This window comes from Myiozetetes cayanensis, unplaced genomic scaffold, assembly GCF_022539395.1.
Source record: "Myiozetetes cayanensis isolate MyiCay16 unplaced genomic scaffold, myiCay2020 scf17, whole genome shotgun sequence".
NCBI classification, from domain to species: domain Eukaryota; kingdom Metazoa; phylum Chordata; class Aves; order Passeriformes; family Tyrannidae; genus Myiozetetes; species Myiozetetes cayanensis.
Genome location: NW_026087378.1, coordinates 12977080 through 12998323, shown reverse-complemented (window position 1 = coordinate 12998323; position 21244 = coordinate 12977080). Strand labels below are relative to the sequence as shown.

The window sequence follows — 21244 nt, the reverse complement described above, 5'->3', positions numbered from 1 at the left end:
GCTGCGGGGCACGGACGGACAGACGGAGGGATGGAGGGGCGGGTGTGCGGACGCAGGGACGGATGGATGCCCTCCCCGGGGGGCGGCCCCTCTCCCCTCCCTCTCCCCTCCCTCCCTCCCCTCCCGCCGGGCCGGGCCGGGCCGGGCAGCTCCGCTCCCCCCGCGGGGCCGCTCCCGCTCCCGCCCCCGCTCCGCCGCCGCATTTAACGGGCCGTGCTGCCCCATCCCCGTCCCGTCCCGGCCCATCCCATCTCATCCCATTCCATCCCATCCCATCCCCGTCCCGGCCATGGCGCGGGTGCCGCTGCTGCTGCTGGCGCTGGGCCTCGCCGCCGCCGCCAAGTCCCCGTACCAGCAGGTCCTGCAGCACAGCCGGCTCCGCGGCCGCCAGCACGGGTAAGCGGGGAGGGGAGGGAAAGGGGGGAAACACCTTTTTTTTTTTTCATTATTTTTTCCTTTCCCAAATCCCGGCGGGAGCGGCCGCGCCGCGGGGGATGCGCTGGGTGCGGGCTCCGCCGCGGGGTCTTTGTGCGGGAGCGGAGGCGGTGCCGAGCCGGGGAACCTCTGCTTTCCCTCGGGGAACCCCTGCTTTCATCGCTTTCTCTTTCTCCCTCATCCTCCAGTAACTTTTTTCTCTCTTCTTCCCGTAACTTCCCTCCTTTTGATAACTTCCCCCCTCTTTTCTATCACGATGCTTACTTAGCATGGCAGATGTCACTTCGGGCTCCTCAATGCTTCTTTATCAGTCGATCCCCGTTAGGGAAAAAGTGCTATAAAAATCCCTGGATTTCGCACCATTAAATGTTTTGTGGAAGGAATCCTTGTGGTTGTGAATTTATAGCAAAAGAAAGAAAATTGCTGTGAGTTGTCTGTGGAGTCAGCACCAGCTCACTCTTTGACAGGAACCCCCCAGTCAGTCTTGAAAGTTTTCTTGACAAATGTAATCCCTTATTTACTCATAAATAGTACAAGATAAGGTCTGTAGAAAAATGCATGTAGACCTGTCTTGCTTGATGCAGAATATTTCATGGAGTGAGTAGTTTGAGTCTTCACTGATAGGCAGAAAACTAACCCAATGTTATTAGTTATTCCCACCAGTTTTTAAATTTTTTGGGAATTAGGAAGGGTGAAAGGATGACAGACCTTTCAGCTGGCTTCCATCTCTCGTCATGGTGACAGTGATTGAGCTGAAGCTTCAGTTTAAATGGGTTGCTGGAAGCAGGGTCATGAAATGCTGTAAACGAAAAAAACCAAACAAGGCTCAAATGTTGCAATTTGATACATTCTCTGGCAGGGATCCAGGTCAGAATTTATGACAAAGGAGGTGTTGTTTGTGTCTAATCAGGTACACAATCCAACAGGCAAATTCTGAGCTGATGTCTATTTGTAATAGCTCAATAAAGCCAGAATTACAGTGATTTATGTACATATAAAGTGAGTCTTGTTCGTTATCTCTACGTGACTTGAAACTAAGTGAATACCCAGTTCTGCTGATAGCCCTGAGCCCAAGGTTTGCTCAGGCTGGCTGAGTTAGAGCAGTCCTGGTATAAATCAGGGCACTCATCTCTGCAGAGAGGAGCTTGTTGTGTTCCTCCCTGGACAATTAACAGAGGCACAGGGTAAGATGGGATTGAGGTCCCTGCTGGTGCCGGGGATCTTTGGAAGACACAGGGAACTGGTGTGCCAGGATTTCCATCTGTTACTGGGATAAACCCAGTTGGCCACAGCACTTTGCTCACTGGTCCCATTCTGATGGAGGGAGTGATTTACACCAAGCTAATTTTTGCACATACGCTGAATTTTGAGCATTGGTTAACGATGTGCCAAGGAGATACAGCAGCACAAAACCAGCCCAAAACATCTTGGATGGGAGGCATGTTGTGTTGCTTGCAGGAGGGAGCTCTGGAGGGATGTGCAACCAGGACTGCCACGCTTTGCTGTGAGCGTCCCCCCCACACCATCAATGCCCCTATTGAGCCCAGAGCGAGCTGGGAGGCAGAGCTTGGCCCTACAGCAAGAACTTGTACATCTTAATTAACTTTTTAAAAAGTGAGTCAGCTCAAGTCAGTGAGAGGAGCTGAAAAGTATATAAGAAATGTTAGCATATGAAGGTGGAAATGTGGGAGTGCTCTCCCCAAACCCACCCAGCCTGGTGGGCACTGCAGGATGCTGGGGATGTTCATGGCCACAGTCGTTGCAGGTAGCTGGGGCAGTACCGAGTCCTGCTCTTCTCAGCCTCTTCCCAGGGGCAGCCCCTGTCCCTGCAGCTCCCAGCAGCTGCTGCTGCCAAGTGGAAGGCTTTGGCTGAAGGGGAACAATAGGCAGTTTTATCCTGGAGTCAGCGTGGCTGGCTGGGAACGGCATGGCAGAGGTGATGAACTCCAACGAGGAGAGGGAAGAGTGTTGACAAATTCATTTGAAGCCAGACTGGGCAAAGCACCAGAACATGCAACGCAGGGAGCCGCTACTACAGCCTGCCTGCAGGAATCATCGATAGCACGGCCCTGAGGGGGGATTTTTCCACACTGAGTTAAAACTGGGAAGAAGTTTTCCCCCATAAGTCAGGGAGGGAGCAGCAGCCCCACGGAGGGAGCTGCAGTCCCAGGCAGGGAGGAGGGAGCAAGGCAGTTCAGTGCTGTCCTGGAGGCACAAGGGTTTTCTTGGCAGGCTGCTCCTGGGGATACAGGGGAAGTGATCAAACAAGTCCTTCAGTAGCCAGGCTTGTCAAGATGAATATTAGAGGGATTGTCCACTGCCGTCAGCCAGACGCTGAAATCGAGGCAAGGTTTGGAATTTCCATGTAATTGGAACCACATTTCGGCCCGGCGGGGCTGGGTGGCCAAGGTGGGCTGAGTCAGAGCACAGACGTCCCTCTGAGCTATGATCTGGCGTGGAAGCTGCTGAGCCTGGGCCAGTTTGCACCAGCTGAAAGTTTGGCTTTGTGATTTCTAATTTTTTTTTTTCCCTCAATAGATTCTTGCTCCTTGTCCCTCACTTCATACATTGAAAGGGAATGAAATGCTTTCATGTGGAAACAAATTCCCACTGCTGGGTATGGTAGTAAGGAGGGCAAGGATGAGCTGAGTCCCCCCTGGGTCCCACAGGCCCTCTGTGTGCCCTCAGGGCAGGATGAAGGTGCCAGGGCTGTGCAGGGTCAGATCTGCCTGGGCAGGACCCGCAGCGGCCGCACCAACAAAGGCTCATTGAAGGCAGGCCAGGCTCCTGCAGGGGCTGGCACTGGAGTCAGCCAGCACAGGGAGACCCTCAGGTTAATTCATGCTAATGATGGGCTGGGATGCCGGGGAAAAGCGAGCAGGGCCACTGGAGGACTCGGTGCTCGGGCTGCAAACTCTGCTTTTGTTATTTTTGGGGGGCAAGGGGCAGTGCCTCGGCCAGGCTCAGCGTGAGACAGGCTGCTGTCTGTGCTCCTGAGCACATCAACAAGGCCTTCACAAGAGCATCTCCAGGCCCCATCCTGAGTTTCATTTGTGCAAGTGAAAACTCTGCCTCGGGTGGCACAGAGCGCTTCTGATGGGCTGAGCGGATGATTTATGTGTTTCGCTTAATTATTTGTTTTCCCTCTGTCTGCTTGGCAGCCTGTGCTGCACGTACTTCTGGTGCTGCTGCTCCAACTGGGACATGGTGTTGGTGGGAACATGGTAGGGAATCGAGCCTTAGCTGGGCTGAGCATCCCCAGCTTGCTTGGGTGTCTGCTACACCTCTGCTCAAGCCCAAAGAGCATCGATGGCCTTGCAACCCAGATCCATAAATCACATCTTACACTCTGATGTGTGTTGCCCAGTGGCCAGGGCTGCTGGCCACAAACCTCAGAGATGGTGAGCCAGGCAGAGCAAGGAAATGCTGTGCTGGCCAAACCAGCAGCAAGGAAACTCCCAGCTCCTGCTTGACCACATCTTTGCTCGCAGCGATACCACTTCTTAGAAAGCTGAAAGGCTGCAGTCAGCTCTCAGCAGGGTTAGTCACACCAACCATCAGCTTTTCTGGGTCAGCAGGAGATCTTGGGACCTCTTGGGCTGATACAGCCACTCTTGAGCTGTGCTGTCATACCTGGTGTGTAGAAACAGGGGAGGGCACTGCTCATTTTCCCCTCATTCAACTCAGCATCCTTGGCCAGAATCTGCTGAGTCTGTCACACAGCCAAAGTATCCATTCTGGTTTTGGTGCAAGTCTGTGGGCAGTTAAACATATCTGTCCTTTTTTTATGTTCTGAATGCTAAAGTAATGGTTTCTTTTGGAAATATTTGAATTACTGCATAACTTGCTCAGGTTTTAGCTGGGAGGTAGCTGTTCACTGTGGAAATACTTTTAACGTTATATTTTGGTGAGAGATGGAACATAGGGGAAAAAAAGTCAAGAATTCACACTCAGTGAAGAAAAAGATGCTGTGACAGAGTGAGGAGAGATCTCTTTTCCTGCCTCCTCCACTTCACAATAGTCATTATATGCTCAAACCAAGCTGACTTGCAGCTCTCAAACTTTCCTGCCTCTCAACCCCGGGCTTTTTGGGCGCTGTTGGGCGGGGCCTGGCTCCATGCTGGGGGTCAGCACTGACAGGAGGGAGGCTCACAGGCCCACCCTGTGCTCTGTCCCCCCCTGCAGCCCCAACGTGTGTGCGGTGCAGAAGCTGATCGGCACCAACAGGAAATACTTCACCAACTGCAAGCAGTGGTACCAGAGGAAGATCTGCGGGAAGTCAACGTGAGTACCCAAAGACCCCCCCACAGCCCGTGGAGGTGGGTGCTGGGTGGTGGGGGGAGCAGCTGGTGGGGGATGTCACAGCCCGTGGGGTGGGTTTCACGTGGCGAGAAAGGTGGTTCAGCTTTTTGCTGCCTAAGAAGTATTTATGTTTTTCTCCAAGGGATCCTAAACCACTTTGATGTTGAGAATGGAAAGTGCCGTGTAAATACAAACCCTGATGGTCTGTTTTAATTGCATTTCTATATATATATTTCTATAGCTCTCAGTGCTGTAATGAAGTGTGTAGCAGATGTTTTCTAGTGCTTAGCCCCGTCCCTCTCCATGCTAGGCTCGGTGCTGCCTAGATTTAAGAAATAAAAAAGGAGGAAAAAAATGCAACCCAGAGCTGATGGATATTGGAGAGAGCGTAAAATTCATCTCCATCTGTTTGCTTTGGAAGGGAAAACAGAAATAAGGGGAAAGAAGTGTCAGCTTTAGCCAGCACTCTCTGATGACTCCACCAGGAAAGTTAATCAGACTCGCAGGCCAATTCCACGTCTAAAATTGCAAACAATAATATTCAAGTAGCTGTTGCATAAAGTATCTGTGTAAGCAGCCTCGGGACATTCTTTTGAAAGATGCAGTCAGCAGATAATTAAGGCTATGCATGCTTGACTGTCTGCCAGGCTGGAGAGCAGGAGCTGAGAGTCTTTTTCCTTGCTATAGTCCAAAGTGGGCTTTGAGACACATTTGCTGGCCCCACACTCCAGCAGGGACCACCACAATACCCAGGGCTGGTGCAGAGATGCCCTGAGCAGTCCTGGCCTTGGGGATCAGAGCTGTGGGCCAGGTCTGGTCCTGCATCTGCAGGGTCCAGAACAGACAGCAGAAAATCACCTCATGTGTTTCCGTTGTGGTCCAGTGTAAATTGCAATTAGATCTACAGGAACATGTTATTCTTCACTGCAGATTTTGGTTGCCATCATCAGCTTAGCTGTGATGCCTGGGATTCACTGGGATTCATTTCAGATGCCTCCAAACCAGGACTTGTCACTGCTCAGGGTTTTTGGCCTTTCATTACACTTGCCATGGATTTGTCCTAAGAAGCAAAATTCCTGTACTTTAGGAGGATGTACTGCTGGATGTACCATGTATCATGGTTTTTCTTGTGCCCAACTGTCTTTACAGCAGAAAAAGGAACAAAATAGAGAGGCCAAATTGTAAAATCCCCCTCCCCTTGATTCTCCAAACTCAACAAAGCTGGGAAGGCTTAACTTGGGTGCTCAGAGTTCAGGCTGTCACCTTGGCTGAATGATGGCCCTTTTTTTGACAGAAAATGGACAAGGTTATGGCATGGCAATGTGGTATCATCACTGCCTCTTCTGATAACAGAGTAGCCTAGCCTGTCTCCAAAGAAAACATGGCTCAGCTGTGGATGTGGGACAGCTTTGCTGCTCTCAGCACTGACGGGCAAAGCGCTCCAGCCACGGATTTCTTCAGCTCTAAAGCAAATGAGAAACTAATCTCGTGTAGCCCAAGTGTGCAGCTGTGTTTGGCAGAGACAAGCTCATGCACTTATTTCCAGGAGGAGGTGTAACCACTGGCATCTGGCAGCACTTTATGATTTCATTTGAGGAGGTGGGGTAACCTCTTCTGCCCCCTTTTCTCTGCTTTTACCCAAGTGTCTGATCCAGTGATGCATCACTGAGAGAAAAGCACGCGGAGCATTAACCTGCCTGTTAACCTATGAGATAATCTTTCCATTACCCACGGAATTCTCTCACTACTCCTTGCTTTGCATCATCTCCACAATGGGTGTTATTGTCTTCTCTCCTCCTGGTCATTCTTGAGCCTGGGCCCTGCTTTTCCCTTCAGCAGTGCTGGTGCAGAACAAAAGACACGTGCCTTGACTCAGACTTTCCGGAGGACCCCGGGACAGCTCTGATTACACAAGTTTGCTGGTGATGGCTCCCGCTGGACGTGGAGAGCCTGGCGTATGGAAGCAATCAGGAGTCATTTGGGCTATAAAGGACATGGTGCATGGTGCTGCAGCGCTCCAAATCCTGCACCAGGGTCAGGGCCTCAGCACCCACCAGAGTAGGTGGGCACAGCTAATGCTGCCCAGCATGAACCCTCGAAACAGGCACACTGTGTAGGACTGAGCTGGTCCACGAGAGGTTTGGGGAATACCACATGCCTTCAAATCCCAGGAAAAGTCAGGGTTTGGCATGTTTGTCAGCATAACTGGGTGGATCCAGCCTTTGCTGGAGATCTGCAGTCAGCAGCTCGTGCTTGGTCCTCCTGTTGGCAGAGGGATCTGCTGCATCAGCCCTGGGGAGGTGGTGGAGCTGGATAAACGTGGCCATTTCTCCCCTCTTCCTCCTAAAAGGTTTTTCCCACCTGTGAGAACAGCAGTCCTGGGGTAGGAGACACCTGGCCCATCTCACCAGCTTCCCATCTGACCTGGCTGTTGTCCTCTCTGTTTGCTCAGAGGGTCAGTGGTGCCACAAGTTCTGTGTGTGCAGCAGGTGCAAAGACCTGGCTCTAGGAAGGTTGTTTTGGCTGCTTTGCTTTCTTTTCTTTCCCTTCTCTGAGCACTCTTTCAAACAGATAGTGGGGAGGGAGGTCAGTGGGGGACCAGGTACTGCTGACAATCAAAGCTCCACAGGGATGGAGTGCTGGAAATCTCAACTCATGCATCAGAAGAAGACTCCTACCTCTGTATCTGCCTTTTTTTTTTTCCTTTTTCTCTTTGTTTTTCTCCTCTTTACTGAAGTGTTGGCTCACACAGTTAAGGAGAAATTAGATAGAGGATTTATGTGCAGGTTTTATCACTGCTGATGAAGTGAGACAAGACAGTTGGCAAGAAATCTGACACTGCTTTGATTTTAATGAGCACTGAAACAAGATTGTTTTGGTAATTAGGTAATTTTCCACTGCTGGTGATTCCAAACTCAAAGAAACAGTTTATTTAGAGTATATTCTCATCACTGTGGCTGTGTATTTTATATTTTTCTACCTCTCTTATGCACTGGACTCATTCTTACAGAAGTGGGCTTGCACTGGAACACATCCCCACACACTTTTTTGTCTTGAGAATGAAAAGACAACTTATAAAATTTGGGTTTGATTATTTTTTGAGGAATAACCCATTAATAAGTTCCTCTTATTTTTTTTTTTCCTTTAAAATTAACTTTCCTTTTCATGTCCGATGCACTTTCCTCATTTTAAGAAAAAAATTACTCTCTGGCACTTCTTTTGCAAAAACAAAACATATGGGCTTTATTACAGGAAATTATTGTGAATGGATCTTTATTCACTAATATATGCCTCGGCTTATTTTTATTACCTTGAAAAACGCGCTTAAAAATTTCACTTCAGCTCCTAAGAACGCAAGAGCAGTGAAACAATGACTAATAAAAAACCCAGGGAGCTTGCTTCTGCAGGCAGACACAGGTAGACAGTTCAGAAATGCAGTGTTCCAAAACCAGAGGCTGAAAAGCTGCAGATTTGACTTGGAGTTACTCAAGGAGCAGGTCAGGAAATCGCGGTCAGAGGCGCTGCAGGGCGGGTGACAACTGCTCTTTGTGTGAGGGCAGGGCTGATGAACCCACAGCTGGGTGTAGTGGTTTGTAGCCACTGAGCAGGCACCAAACTGGGATGGACTGGGCAATTCCAAAGGCTTTTGTGCAGAAATCGCTGCGTGGGGCTGGTGTTGAGGAGAACTGCTCCTCCCTGGGCAGCAGAGTGTGGCTCTGACCCAGCTGGAGGAGGACGTGTAGGAAGAGCAGCCTTTGTCCCATAGGGTGCTCAGGACGGTGGCAGGACGTGCTGGAGCTGATGCTGAGGGTCACCTTCAGTGGGCAAGAGTGGAGCTGGCCCTGCTACTGCCAAGGGGCTTCTTGCCATCAGCTTCCCTTCGTGCTGGAGATGCCAAAAAACCCCACTGAAAAGCAGTCACAGAATCACAGAAGGGTTTGGGCAGGGAGGGACCTGACCCACCATCCCCCTGCCATGGGCAGGGACACCTTCCACTAGACCAGCTCCTTCCATCCCTTCCCAGTGCCCTCCTGGCAGGAGCCTGGGGGCTGGGGCAGCCCTGAGCTGCTGTGCCACAGCCTGTGTGCATCAACATCCTGCCCCTTCAGTGCAGCTCATTAATCTCCAATTGCTCTATAAATAAGGCTTTTAAAACACATGTCAGCACTTGGGAATTATTTATGCTGAACTTTGGAATGATTTCTCTTTAATCAGCTCTTCATCTTTGATTACAGGCCTGAACCAAGGGAACTGTCTAGACTGGATTTAGTTTCTAGGGTGAAATAAAGAAAAATTGGAGGTAGGGGAGGGAAGTGGTGGGGGGAGAAAGTGTGTGTTTCCAATGAACACGAGACAGGGGGGCTGGGGAAAGCAGAGCAGCAGGGTGTTAAGATCTCCAGTAGTCAAAGGAAGGGATTGCTTTAGGCAGGCTCTTTCCCACATGGAATATATAATGTCTAGACAATCAGTCTGGGTTTGCTTTGTAATTCTCTTAGGAAACCGTGACACAGAATTTATTTGCTTCTGTCACAGCAAAGCAGGTATTTGTTTCACTTTCTGGCTCTTAATTACCCTGAAGAATTCCCTCTTAAACCCCAGGCATTTCCACTGTTTGTTAACAGTGCTAAAATGATGACAAATATCTGAGGCTGGAGGGTTTTCCTTTCTCTCTGGGCGGGTGTGCTGAGCCTGGGCGATACAGCATCCTCCTTGTCTCAAACCCAACGGGGAGCACAGAGGAAATGCTTGTCTTTGGGAGGAACACCTATTCCCTCACTCTCTCAGCCCATCAATCAGGTGGCCTTGCTCCTTTCACACCAAGCACAGGAGCAAGAGGTGAAAGAATCCCCTGTGAAAAATAAACTGGCAACTTCTGGATGGATTGGTTTTTTTTCTCCCTTTTATTTTTTTTCTTTTCCCTGTTAATATCAAGCCATATTCCCTCAAATAATGAGAATCAGATGGCTTTTGTTTCCCATTGAGCTGCAGATGGTGGATGCAGTTTTCAGGCAGCTCTTCCTCATTTTAGGGTCTGCAAATCAGTGGGGCAGCCTTGAGTCCTCAGGGTGGTGTCTGTGACCCCTTTGGTTTTACTGGGGGAAAGGGTTCAGTCAGAGCAGCACTTTGGTGCCAGCCAGAAGGAAATGCTGCCCTGAGGGCACTCAGGTGGCTGTAGTTGTGCTGTGGTACTCCCTGGAGTGCCCCTGGATGCACTTGGATGCCACAGCTGGTGAAGTTTCTCCCTGCAGGGCTTTTCCCAAGTCCTCGTGCCAAGTTCACGCACCCCAAAACCAGGGTTGTCCTTTCCCTCCAGGTCTGTCCCGTGGATTTTGCCATAAGTAAGCAAATCATTTCTGGTGGTGGACAAGAACAGGGTGAAATGAGAGGGGAAGGCTTGGTTTGATCAAGCAGCCACGCTGGAGTTGCCCCAAGCAGTGATGAGATGTGACAGCAGCAGTGAGCCGAGGAGAGCCCCAAATCCCATGGGAAACGTGCCCAGATGAGGCAGCACTGGCAGCCTTGCACAGGTTATCTCCTGGCACTGCAGAATCGCTTTCCATCCACTGTTTGTACAAAGCCTCCTGGAAAGTGTGGTTTTGAAAAGGAATCGCGTCTGCTTTTGTTCCGTGGAGGAATTGGCAGCATGCGGCCCTGGAGGAGATAAAAACTGTGGTTTGCCTTTGGTTCAAGTCTGTGTTTCTAATGAAGAGCCTGCTTGGAAGCAGCCCCAAATATGGCTGGCCCCAGAACTGCAGCAAACAGAGGAAAAGCAGTGAGATACTGTTGGTTAATCTGCCGTATCCATCTCTTCTTCCAGAGTCATCAGCTACGAGTGCTGTCCTGGATATGAAAAGGTTCCTGGAGAAAAAGGCTGCCCAGCTGGTAAAAATATGTTTGACATTTCTTAGACTCCTTAAAATTACACAGCTGCCTAGTAAAGGGAAATGTTAGAAAATTGCTCAAAGTGGATTTGATTTTTGCAATTTGGGCAACGATATTGCCATGAACAAACTCAAAATGGACTCAGAGCAGCGGCCAGATCAGCTCCAAAGCTTGCTAAATGTTCCAGACAACTTAGAACCTTGGATATAATTAAACTTAATCAAGCATGGGAGGGCCATAGGGAACTACTTATTCCAGCAAGTGAAATAGCTGTGCTGGAAATGCAATGCAAAGGAATGACAGAGTTAACAGTCATCTCTGCCAATCTCTGCTCGTTTTTAGTTTTCATTTTCATAGGATTTTAGACTGGCTTGGTTTGGAAAGAAGCCTTAAAGATAATCATGTTCCAAACCCACTGCCATGGGCAGGGACACCTTCCACTAGACCAGGTTGCTCCAAGCCCCGTCCAACCTGGCCTTGGACATTTTGGCAAGCATGGGGTTGGCAAAATTGCACTTAGGAGAAAATTAAGTTGGGGGGTGGGAGGGAGTTAACTGGGTTTATTGAAGAAAGCCATATTCTGCTTTTGCCTTCTGAGCACTTCCTTCCCCAAAAGCTGGATGCTGCCCAGTTAACCACGTGGGCTGGTGCCGATGGGCCAGCAGTGTCCCACCCCAAATCCCAAAAGCCTGAGTGCAAACAAGGATCGGGTCAAAGCAATCGATATCTTTTGTTTGCCTCAAATCCCATCTATATAAATGCAGGGCAAGTCCATTCAAACCTGCAGAGATGCAGTAGGTCCTGGATTACCCTGCTGGAACTGAGGGTGGAGCTGCCAGGCTGTGATTATTTATTGTCTCACTGATGAGCAGACACCAGTCCTAGATATGCTTCCCTGCCCTGAGCACTCTCCCCAGCAGCTCTCTTTAATCCAGCCAGAGGGAGGGATGATGTGTTGGGAACATAACTCTCTCTTCTTTCAGCCCTGCCTCTTTCCAACATCTATGAGACCCTGGGGGTGGTTGGTTCTGCCACCACACAGCTCTACTCCGACCGCTCCAACCTGAGGCCAGAAATCGAAGGACCTGGAAGTTTTACAATTTTTGCTCCCAGTAACGAGGCCTGGGCATCGCTGTCTGCTGTAAGATGTTATTCCTCTGCTTTCCCCTCTTCCTCTGGCCCTCTGTAATGGGGACCCAGCTCTGTAGGGGTCTGGATCCAGCCCCATCTGGCAGAACAGGCACAGTCCTGATAGAGGAAGGACTCTGCATTTCCAAGATGGGTGTCACTGTACTGGTCCAGCAGCTCCAGAGATTTGCTTTTGAAGGGTTCCAGCACTGGAGAGATGTGGGTGCCATGGAGGGCTTTCCATCCCTTTCAGTGTTTCATTTTGACCGTTACTTTGCCACTCTGGTTGTTCTTAATCTGTTCAAAAAGCCAGTCCCAGCTGGAGCCTCAGTGACTTCCACATCAGTGTGTCCCATGCTCAATTACAGATAAATTTCCTTTGCATTCGTTCTGATTTTCTCACTCTGTGTCTTGTGATGTTTCCACTGCTGTCCATCCCAGTGGAGCACCCCTGTGAGCAAGGGAGTCACGACTGTACAACCCCCCCTACATCCCATGCCAGAGCTGTTAGCTGCACTTTTAAGGCAAAAGATAAAGATTTGTGAAAGTTCAGCTCTTAATTTGCATAGATAGTGTAAGATTGAGTGCATCACTTCATGCAAACACACCCCCCCCCACTTTGGAAGCACCCTGGGTGCAGCCAGACCTCCTGGCCCTCTCTGACCACTGACTGATTACACTCAGGACTGAAAAGTTTATTTTCCTGATTTTTCAGGAAACCCTGGATTCCTTAGTCAGCAACGTCAACATCGAGCTGCTCAACGCCCTGCGCTACCACATGGTGGACAAACGGGTCCTGACGGACGACCTGAAACACGGGACAACCCTCAGCTCCATGTACCAGAACCTGCCCATCCAGATTCACCACTATCCCAACGGGGTAAGGCACTCACAGGGTCACAGAGTGAGGAGGGGGAACATCCCCAGTGAGGGAGACCCCGCACCCTCTCTGGGCAGCCTGTTCAGTGCTGGGTCACTGCACAGGGAAGAAGTTCTTCCTCGTGTTAAACCTGTTCACAGCAGGCTTGTTTCTTGGCTGCCCTGCAGCTCCTGCACCATCCCTGGGCCTCCAGGACTCTGTAATGCTTAGGGTTGACAACTGCTGATTGAAGATACATATTTTGAGGGAGTTTGAAAAGAATGTTTGTAGTTTCCTCGATGCTGTTGCAGGGCAGTTGCCCACACTGCTGTCTAACTGCTTGCCCAAGTGTTGGTTCTTGCTTATTAGTCCTGATGATTGAGGGTGGACAAAACCACTCCTGCTTCTCAGAGCTCTTTAAACACGAAATGTTTCAAACACTCTTGGTAGAACATTCCTGCTCTTTCCATGTTTTCTCAGGAAACCACATTTCTGCCCTTGCTGATTCAGTATTAAAGCACTCACTGTGCTTGAAATGGAAATGCAGAAGCACCAGGGGCTGCTTTACCTTCTTGTCTCGGTGCACATAACACCCCCTGGCTCTTTCCCTCTGCAGATTGTGACTGTGAACTGTGCCAGGCTGCTGAAAGCTGACCATCATGCCACCAACGGGGTGGTTCATGTCATCGACAAGGTCATCGCTACCACCACGAACACCATCCAGCAGATCATTGAGACTGAGGACAGCCTGGAAACCCTTCGGGTGAGACAACCCACGGCTGCTCCAGGGCTCCTGAAAGATGTTCAGCCTTGGCCTCAGGAGACATTAACTGTCCCAACTTGATGTGCACCAATTTATTTGCCTTGGTATTTGTCAAGTTAAGGAATAACTCAAAATGCACGGGGGATTTGCAGTTAGCCACCTGGGGGTTCTGATCTGAAATATTCCCTGGAATTACTGTGACCCTTTCCAGGCATATCAGGGTATTTGAACCAGCTCTCAGTCTTGCCAAAAAAAAAAAAAAAAAAAAAAAAAAAGGGCTCTTGTAATCAAATTTCTGGAACACGAGAGAACCATGGGGCTGGGTCAAATTTATAAAGAGACCAAAGTGCTGAAAGAAGCTATTCAGGATTTTTTTTTTCTGAAATTTTGAAGTACTCAGAAAGTCTCTGGCCCTCAGTATGTGCCTGGACAAAGCTTCTGACCTTTGTGCTCTGTCTGAATGTGTTTTACCCTCTCCCCTTGTTTCTCCCAAGGCTGCTGTGGCTGCATCCGACCTCAACAGCCTGCTGGAGAGTGAAGGCCAGTACACACTCCTGGCTCCAACCAATGAAGCCTTTGAGAAGATCCCACGAGAAACACTCAACAGGATCCTGGGGGACCCAGAAGCCCTTAGGGGTGAGTGCTTGTTTGCTGAGTCCACTGAGAGGCCTGATGAGTGGGTTTGAGTTCTTCCAAATTCCTTCTCAAGGACCTCTGAACAGCTCCTTGATGCACTCTGGCAACAGCTGCAGTAAACAGATGTGACAGACTCCACCTTTCCTGACCAGACAGCCCAGACCTCTTTGGTTGTGGATGTGGCAGGGACAGTGGCACCCAGATATGGATGGGGGAGCTGAAGCAGTCCCTTTTCTGAGTTTTCTTTTAGCACTCCTTGGTGATGGTGGTTTCTACTGACCCAGCAAGATGCAAGAAAAGTAGTATTCAATCAGCGTAACTTCCTCTGACAAATGAGTCAAATACCAACACGAAGCCTTTTGAAGCTGTCAAAGATGTTTAAAAATTACTCTTTTTTAGGCACTTTACTTCACAGGCTGCTGAACAAAAATATCACATTTTAAAATGATTGCATTTTATGGAGTGGAGCCCTGTGCTGTACACCCTGGCCACTGAACAGGATCCCTCAAAGCTGCAGTTTCACAGCTGAGTTTTGCAGCTCACTCAGACGCTTCCCTCTCCCACAGACCTGCTGAACCATCACATCCTGAAGTCAGCCATGTGTGCTGAGGCCATCATCGCTGGCCTGACCATGGAGACCCTGGAAGGCACCACCCTGGACGTGGGCTGCAGCGGGGAGGAGCTGACCCTCAACGGGAAGCCCATCATTGCCAACAAGGACGTCCTGGCAACCAACGGCGTCGTGCACTTCGTCAACGAGCTGCTGATCCCAGACTCAGGTACTGGGGCCTCTCTGCACCCCTCTTCCCGCTGCTTTTCTTTTGTCTCTTCTGCCAAGGAAATCCTGGGTTTAGAGGGCGTAGCAAGGGGTGGGTTGCCCTCAATGCCAGGTTGCTATGTGTTGCTTTTCTTTTCAGCTAAGACTCTGTTTGAGTTGGCACAAGAATCTGAAGTTTCCAAGTCGACAGAGTTTTTCAGACAAGCTGGTCTCAGTTCTCATCTAACTGGCAGTGAGCGAGTGACCCTCCTTGCCCCAGTGAACGATGTGTTCAAAGGTAAGCCAGGGATTAAATCCCTTTCTTCCATCAGTTTGGGACACAGACCTCCTTCAAAGGGCCTTCAGCCAAGTTTCAGTGCACAAGGATGCAAATCCTCTCTCAAATGCCTCAGCCACAGGCAGCGGCCTCTAGCTTTACAATCTAAAACTGATGTGGGTAATACTCTGTATTTGAATGGTTTTTGGTGTCTCAGTGGTAATTTTAAGTGAATCACTGGTTCTTTCCATACCCTTTGCTGCAGATGGACTCCCAGTTATTGACAGCAACATGAGGAACTTGCTTCTGAACCACATTGTTAAAGACCAGCTCTCCTCTAAGTACCTGTATCACGGACAGAAGCTGCAGACTCTGGGGGACAAGGAGCTGAGGGTGTTTGTGTACCGCAATGTGAGTCCTCCCAGTGTATGTGCTGTGTGTGCCTGAGTGCTGATGGGTGTTCTGATCCTACAGCTGTCACATAAAAAGTGTAAATGAGCATCATGGGAAGTACAAAGATCCCTCTTTGGAAGCAAATGCTAATAAGGTATTTTTTTTCCCCTGCCATTGTGCCTGCAGAACCTTTGCATTGAAAATGCCTGCATTGCTGCCCATGACAAGAGGGGAAGGTTTGGGACCCTGTTTAGCGTGGACAAGATGCTGACCCCACCAACTGGCTCAGTGATGGATGTTCTCAAGGCAGACCATCGCTTCAGGTGACCTTTCTGCTCTTCCCAAGTACTAGTCAGGAGAGGAAGAACTGCCAGAGCAGTTTCTATTTATTATGGGTTGTAACCATGACAATATATAAGTTTTTTTAACACAGAAAGAGCATCCAAAACCATGGTCTCCCTAAATTACAGGGAGTGAAACTTCAAATAACCCTCAGTGAATTGTGAGCCAAGAGTGTGTGGTTCCCTCAGTACAGTAAGAAGCTGGCTCTGGATCCACCTCTGCCCATCAGAGCCCCTGTGGCCAGACCTCTCCGTCTCCACACTCCCATTTGGCCCCCAAGCAGTCAGCATTCCCAGGTTGCTTTGCCATTTCTCAGATGCTCTGGTCGGACCTCCCAGGCTCATTTCCTAATCTAAACCTAATCCACATTTCCATTAATTGATTTGCCGGCCCCCAGCAGGGTTTTGCCGCGGTCGCCTCCCAGCTGTCTCAGAGCAGGATGTGCAGCCCCTCAGGAGTGCCTGCAGTGAAGCATTTGCTGTGTGTTTGCTTTGCAGCACCTTGGTGGCTGCAATCCAGTCTGCAGGGCTGACAGAGAACCTGAACAGGCCGGGGACCTTCACGGTGTTCGCTCCGACCAACGAAGCTTTCCGAGCGCTGCCCCAGGGGGAGCTGAACAAACTCATGGGTGAGCATTTCGAGGGCGTTCGGCTGAACTGCTGCTCCGTGCTCCTGCCACGCTGTGGGCAGCAAGGGCCAAATTTCTCTGCTGTGCCTCATTCTTTGAGCCTGTCTGTTGGAAGGGTGAGCTTCCCACACAGCTGATTTGGATAAGCAAAAAGCTGGGGATGCACAGAGTGACACTGAGTTCCCAAAGTGGGATTTGTAATGCCTGTGTCCTTGGAAGATGTGTTTGTAGTTTGTGCCACAACCTCACTCTGACTTCAATTTGGCTGTGCTGGTGGTGCAAGCAAGATAACTCCCAGGTGTTTCTAAAGGAACCAACGAGGTCTCTGCCTCTCTCAAGGATGAGAGAAGTGAGAATTCCTTCCCAACCACGCAGGATCAGGGTGTCTGAAGTAAATTTAGCGAAGAGAAGACAATGATCCACATACAGCCTCGAGTTACACTGTATGACATTTAAGTAGCAAAAGGCTGGGCCTGTTTCTCCTTCTATTTATACACAGACAAAGCAGGAGGTCTAGTTTGATCCTGGGAAGACTTCAAATATTCCAGCCTAGCTCAGATTAAGGCCAGTCTCCTGGAAAGCACAGGTGTGCAGGCTGGGTGTGGAAAACAGCACAGGAATGTTTAATAAGGCCTTCTTGGATAAGCAGCACAAACCTTTATTTTGTTCATGTTCAAAACTGGCTGTGGTTGGAAACAACATCAGGTATTTGAGAGTAATGTCTTCTGGTCATTAAACCCAACCAAACACTGACATCATAATTTGGGAAGCTTCTGCCCATGGTAGCTGCTTATCCTTTTAAGTGCAGGGATGAGGAACCCGTAATATCAGACTGCACATCCAGTTTACCACTTCATACATAAATATTTCAGAACTGTTTTGCAGCTATTGTAAATGGCTGCAGGAATGAAGATTCCCAGACGTGGACACTTCAGATGTTCTTTTCTCACGCAAATATTTAGGTTATGCCTCTGATGAAGAGGTGAATCACGCTGGGGAGGATGTGCAGTGTCAACTGCGGCCACCCTGAAAGCCATCACGGAAAAAAAGCTGAAATACAAGCTTTGGAAGCACTGAAAGGAAAGGGATCTGAGGGAGCTGCTCTGGTTTTGTAGATGGAACCACCTTTTGCACTAGCTGCCCTGTTAGGGACACTGCATCCTCCAAAGGAGAAGTTGGAGAAGGGCTGCTGGCCCAGGCGATGTTCCTCTTCTGGAAAATAAATGGTGAAGAGGAAGCATCTTGTCTTCCTCAAATCCGCTTCAAAGCATGACTAGATGAGTAGAGACTCAGTGTGAGTGGGGATCAGGGCATCAATCCATGAGCCATTAGTGACGTTTCTCCTGCACTTTTCCCCTTCCTACCCAGCTGTGAGAATTATTGCCGAGTGACACCAGCCTTGGGGACATTTGTAAATACCAGAGTGCTCCATCTGCTTCCTTATTTCACACGGGTGGGTCTTTGCCCTGCCATCTCAGACTGTTTGAGGAGCAGGTTCATGCTGTGCACAGTGAGAGAATGAGGGATGGAACCCCAAGAAATAGGAATTTCACATGTAGGGCAGGTTTGGTAGGTACCAAGGTGGGACACTGGGAGAGAATCTTTTTGGGCTTGCTGGGATCCTGACCTGCCCAGGCAGGAATACCCTCAATGTCCTAAGCAGCAACAACCTGGTTTTTATTTTGGTTTGATTTGGGGGGGAGTGGTTTGTTTGTTTGTTTGTTCAATTTTACATCGTTTCTTTGCACATTTAGGAAACAATGGTGTTTTCCACGTCATTCCATTCCAGCCCATGAAATATGGGAAGCGAGTGCTGATGCTCTTTTGCAAATGCAGATGTTTTCTACCCCCTACCACCAGGTAATGCCAAGGAACTTGCCAACATCCTCAAGTTCCATGTGGCCGACGAGATCCTGGTGAGCGGCGCCGTCAATGCCCTCGTGAGGCTCAAATCCATGCAGGGAGATAAACTGGAAGTCAGCATGGTGAGTGCCCTGGGACGGGGTTCTGTGCTCAGCAGGGCCATGAGTGTGTCTGGATGGTGTGGGAACCTCCCCTAAATGTGCTCACAGTCCCACCAAACAGAGTTTTCCTGGCTGCAGCAGAGGGACTGGTGCCGTGTGTTCAATTCGACAAGAATGAGATGTGGTTTGCTTCAGCTTTCCCCTCCTCCCTCCAGAAGGCCAATTGTAAATGATTTCCAGGAGCTGTTATAAATGTAACCCTGAGTCACGGGGGGGGCAAAAAGCATAAATAAATGAAATGAATAGCTTGTTCAGCTAACACATCTCTTTTTGTGTAACGAAAATGATCTCTGTATGGGCTCCCTGGACGCAGCGGGATTTGTTTAGATATATAATTTCATTTCACAAACTCTGCACTGCATTGAGAGAACGCAGGGAAAAAAACAACCTTTCAGAAAAAAAAACCCAAAGCATGCATAAGAAAATGCAGGACAAAAAAAAATGGAGGGGAGAGTGTTTCCAAGTACATTGAGTCAGCCAAAGTGAACGATAGAGTCTTCTCCTGTCCAGTCCTGCTCTGCCCTCTCCTGATCCCACCTTCACAACCATCCCACTTGGCAGCAGTGGCAGTGCCTGCTGCCACCAGGTGTCTGGTGGATGTGCTCTGCTGCCACGGGACAGCATTCCCAGCCAGAGCACCGACAAAGCCCTAAAGCCTTTGCCAGCCATTCCAGGGCCAACTGCTCAGGCTGTAATTTGTTTTTATATCTTCCTTAATTGGCAAGAGGAATGAAAACGCCTTCAGCCATCCAGTAAATGAACGAATGCCAAGTGAGGGGCTTTTTTTAACGACATTTTGGAAATGACAAAAGTTTCTCATTTTCTTTTTTTTTTTTTTTCTTTTCTTTTCTTTTCTCTCCCTGAACAGAAAAACAACGTGATACACATCAACAAGGAGCCCGTTGCTGAGAGCGATATCATGGCCACGAACGGCGTGATTTACGCCGTGAACTCTGTCTTGCAGCCACAGGGTAGGTCCACGGGGAGAAACCCCTGAGCCACCTCGTTGCAGCAAAGCTGCCTTGGGAGGGGGTGGGGACACGTGGCAGTTGCTTCAGTTTGTTGAGGAGGATCAGGCTGCTGTGGGATTTCCATCAGCAGATAGAGGAAGGAAGCAGCCTGCGTGCTTCTGAGTATTTCAGTGCTCTCCGTGTCCCACCCTGCAGCTTCCAGGCCACAAGAAAGAGGGGATGAGCCTGCAGACCCTGCACTGGAAATCTTCAAACAGGCGTCTGCACTATCCAAGGTAAAAAAAAAAAAAACCCTCACTGTGGGGCTGCTGAAATCACACTTGGGTAATAATGAGTGCAAGATAACGGCTCGTTCACATGCTGACTTCCAAAATAAGGGAGTGTGTGTGTTTCAGGCAATGATCCATCCTCTCTGCTTGCATGATTTAATTATGTAAGAAATAATACATTTTGCAACACGAAGCCCCAGCCTGCAGAAGGCAGCCTTGGTGTGGTACTATGTATGTCAGCTTCCAGTAATGAAGAGTCATCCACCCATAGATTTCAGAGACTATTGTCAATAAATACATTGACATAACAGTCAGTTATGGCCATAATAGTCATAACAGTCAATAGTTATAATAATCAATATATTGACATAATAGTAAAAATATTTTTATATTTCATATATTTGATATATTTACTATATTATATAAATAGATAAACAATAAGATCGACCATATATTTATATTATTATATTCCATTATTTATAGTCTAAATGAACATGTACATATATTTTATATGTTGAATATATTTCATATCATAGACTTAATATATAATTATAGGTGGATGTATATATACACATATTTTATATATATACACATATTTGTATATGTGCGTATATTTACATATTTTTATATATGTGTATATATATATAATTGACTATAAATAGTCAAATATATTGCCATGTTGACTGCTCTTGTGGCTGTCAGAGATCTGTTTATTTATCATCTGATCTATTCCACGCAGGTTTCTCAGAGGAATCCTCGGCTAGGTAAAAATCCAACTTCTCCAACTCGCTTCTGATTTCCCTTGCACGTCCCCGTCCCTCACAGGGGTTTACTCTGCTGCCTTGCTCCGAGGGTGGCAGGGAGGGGAGGGGACAGGGACATGCTCTGTGTCTGTGCCACCCAACTTGCCCCTTCCCTTGGCAGCTCCCGTCTACTCCCGGCTACTGGCGAGGATGAAGGAGAACTCGGGGGGAGCCTGAGCCACGTCCTGAGCAACCACACACCGGTGCCTCCATCCCCCCCAGCTCTGGCTGACAGCTAGAGAGAAGGACAGAATCGTTTTCACAAACCAAATATCACCCTGAAGTTTATTTTTGTCTCCAGCGAAACGGATAGGGAAAAAAATGGAAAGCCATATATATATATATGTGTATATATTTTAAGACCGTTTTTGTTTGGGTTTGACTTCAAAGTTCCCAGACTGAGGAAAAATGTTTTGGGGTTTTTAATTTTTGGGGGATTTGTTGGGTGGGTTTTTTTTTTGGTTGGTTTGTTTTGTTTCCTTTTTTTTTTTTTTTTTTTTTGAAAAAAACTATTCACTAGTTTGCAATTTTAAACATATACCCAGGTTTGGGCTTGTTAAGCACATCCTTTTTTAAAAAACAAGCATGTGCTTCCTTGTTCCCTTGGGTTTTAAAAGTCTTCCATGAAATTCTGAACTGAAGGCTTTTAGCAAAAGCTCTCTCTGGACAATGAGAGAATTGCATAGTTACAAACTATGGTTTGAACCATTCTCTCTTTTTTTTTGTTACCTTTTTTTTTTTTTTTTTAGCCTCTGGGTTACAACTGTGCTGCCT

General features: G+C 48.6%; 1 protein-coding gene across 1 annotated transcript; it reads left to right on the top strand.

The window, feature by feature from the left end:
- The first annotated feature begins 213 nt into the window (after positions 1–213).
- On the top strand, positions 214–20967 carry TGFBI (transforming growth factor beta induced). The gene is made up of 17 exons (XM_050312204.1): positions 214–396; positions 4621–4719; positions 10556–10620; positions 11604–11761; positions 12464–12628; positions 13224–13370; positions 13865–14006; positions 14573–14785; positions 14924–15061; positions 15306–15451; positions 15620–15756; positions 16273–16403; positions 18264–18388; positions 19296–19398; positions 19594–19673; positions 20407–20431; positions 20592–20967. The coding sequence occupies exons 1-17, from the start codon at positions 290–292 to the stop codon at positions 20645–20647; spliced, it is 2037 nt and encodes a 678-aa protein (XP_050168161.1). The 5' UTR covers positions 214–289; the 3' UTR covers positions 20648–20967.
- Positions 20968–21244: the final 277 nt, after the last annotated feature.

Bases quoted from the DNA above. Each gene is read 5' to 3' on its own strand.
- TGFBI (XM_050312204.1), top strand. From the start codon at position 290: ATGGCGCGGGTGCCGCTGCTGCTGCTGGCGCTGGGCCTCGCCGCCGCC. The intron at 13,371-13,864 runs GTGAGACAACCC...GTTTCTCCCAAG, and splicing joins ACAGCCTGGAAACCCTTCGG to GCTGCTGTGGCTGCATCCGA. The intron at 14,786-14,923 runs GTACTGGGGCCT...TTTTCTTTTCAG, and splicing joins GCTGCTGATCCCAGACTCAG to CTAAGACTCTGTTTGAGTTG.